The sequence below is a fragment of the Chrysochloris asiatica genome, unplaced genomic scaffold, assembly GCF_000296735.1.
Source record: "Chrysochloris asiatica unplaced genomic scaffold, ChrAsi1.0 scaffold00167, whole genome shotgun sequence".
Classification (NCBI taxonomy): Eukaryota; Metazoa; Chordata; class Mammalia; order Afrosoricida; family Chrysochloridae; genus Chrysochloris; species Chrysochloris asiatica.
In genome coordinates this window covers 1240767-1242771 of record NW_006408685.1, presented here as the reverse complement: position 1 = coordinate 1242771, position 2005 = coordinate 1240767, and the positions used below count along the sequence as shown (strand labels likewise).

The following is a 2005-nucleotide window of genomic DNA, read 5'->3' as shown; positions in this document are numbered from 1 at the left end:
TCAAGTGTGGCAGCGTTAGTGAGGTTGGCCCATGATTGGACATTGTTTCGTTCTACTGTGCATGAGTTCGCTATGAGTCAGTTCCGACTTGATGGCACCTGACAACAACAACAACAACAACGTAGGTTTTTAAAATTTAATATTACATTACAAGTACATGTTACTCAATGTATATCTAGAATGTATCTCCTGTATATAACACATGCTTATATATTTTTTCTTTTATTATTTACCTTTTTTACATTTGAGTATTTAATCTTAGCTGCAAAGGAGTCTTCAAACTTTAGTAAACAATTCCTGGAGGTTATTTAAATGCATATTGCTGACTGATATTTTTTTATTTTTCATTCTGCTTACAGGAAAGGGTTTGGGCATAAAGAGTTACCTTTAAATAAAAATAAAAAAAATCCTAGGCTCATGTAAATATAAAGAGAACTCTCATAAGCATTTTCTTTATATTTACATGGAAACAGAAAAAAGCAGGATAAAGCTATAGTTATTCTACTTCCAAAATGCATTAAAACGAGGGTACTTCTTTATCCAAAATAAAACAAACAAAACAAAAAAAGACCATTATATTCAGGTTTACTTAAATTGTGAAGCCTGCTATAAAGAAGATGAGGCATCTCACGTATAACTTTGGTGAATAACAAATAAGAGAAAAAAAAAACTTTTAACCACAATACTATTTGAAAGTGAATATATTTCACAGAATCATAGAATTTCTTCAATCTGAATACTAAATAAAGATTGTTTGTGAAGAAAATACATTTTTAATATATGTTTTTAATGACCCCTGGTGGCTAAATATAATTTTGCCATGTACATATCCTTATAATTTATTAGTTAAACTTGGTGTGTTTAGTGTGGATTTAATTCCTTATTTAAAGTGATGTACATATTATTAATTACTATTATTTTTAATTATAACAGTATTGGATTTAACCTTCTTACTTTGCTTTCTCAATTTCTTAAGGTATGATCCAAAAGCTGATGCATGGTCAACTGTGGCATCTCTGAGAATTCCTCGAGATGCTGTTGCTGTATGCTCCCTTGGAGATAAACTTTATGCTGTTGGAGGATATGATGGACATACTTATTTGAACACTGTTGAGTCATACGATGCACAGGAAAATGAGTGGAAGGAGGTACTCTCATAAAGCGTGCAAATTAGCATATTGCAGACTTAAATAAAAAACTTTAAAATTTATCTTTGGAATTAGTCCCATTAACTTCCTCCTCCTCAGATTTTTTAAAATGACTCTCTCTATATATATATATATATGGAGCTCTGGTAGCATAGTGGTTACGAATCAGGCGACGAGACGCAAGGTCAGCAGTTTGAAACTACCAGCTGTTCCGCGGGAGAAAGATGAGGCTTTCTGCGCCCATAAAGATTTACAGGCTCGGAAACCCTGTGCAGGGTCGCTATGAGTCGGAACCGACTCCACGGCACAACAACAACAATATATATATATATATTCATAAGGTTTTCAGTGACTAAATGTTCGAAAGTAGTTTGTCACTCCTTCTTACTAGTCTGTCTTCATCTGGAAGCTCATCTGAAACCTGTCCACCATGGGTGACCCGGCTGGTATTTAAAATACCAGTGGCATAGCTTCCAGAATCATAGCAACTCACAAACCACCACAGTACAACAAAACTGACAGACAAGTGGGTTATATGAAGAAAAACGTGGCATCAGGATTGGAGGAAGACTCATTAACAATCTGCGATATGCAGATGATACCACCTTGCTTGCTGAAAGTGAAGAGGACTTAAAATACCTAATGATGAAGATCAAACACCACAGACTTCTGTATGGATTGCATCTCAATGTAAAGAAAACAAAAATCCTCACCACTGGACCAATAAGCAACATTCTTATCAACGGAGAAAAAAATGAAGTTGTCAAAGACTTCTTTCTTCTTGGATCAACTATCAACACTCACGGAACCAGCAGTCAAGAAATCAAACAACGTATTACATTAGGCAAATCTGTTGC

The 2005-nt window shown here is 34.6% G+C and overlaps 1 protein-coding gene across 1 annotated transcript in view; it reads left to right on the top strand.

Moving 5' to 3' along the window:
- The window catches only part of KLHL4 (kelch-like family member 4), a 153449-nt gene that overhangs the window by 149716 nt on the left and 1728 nt on the right, over positions 1–2005 (top strand). The window contains exon 10 of the mRNA XM_006871307.1: positions 977–1148. Coding sequence (XP_006871369.1) covers positions 977–1148 — 172 coding nt within the window. The remainder of the gene's footprint in view (positions 1–976; positions 1149–2005) is intronic.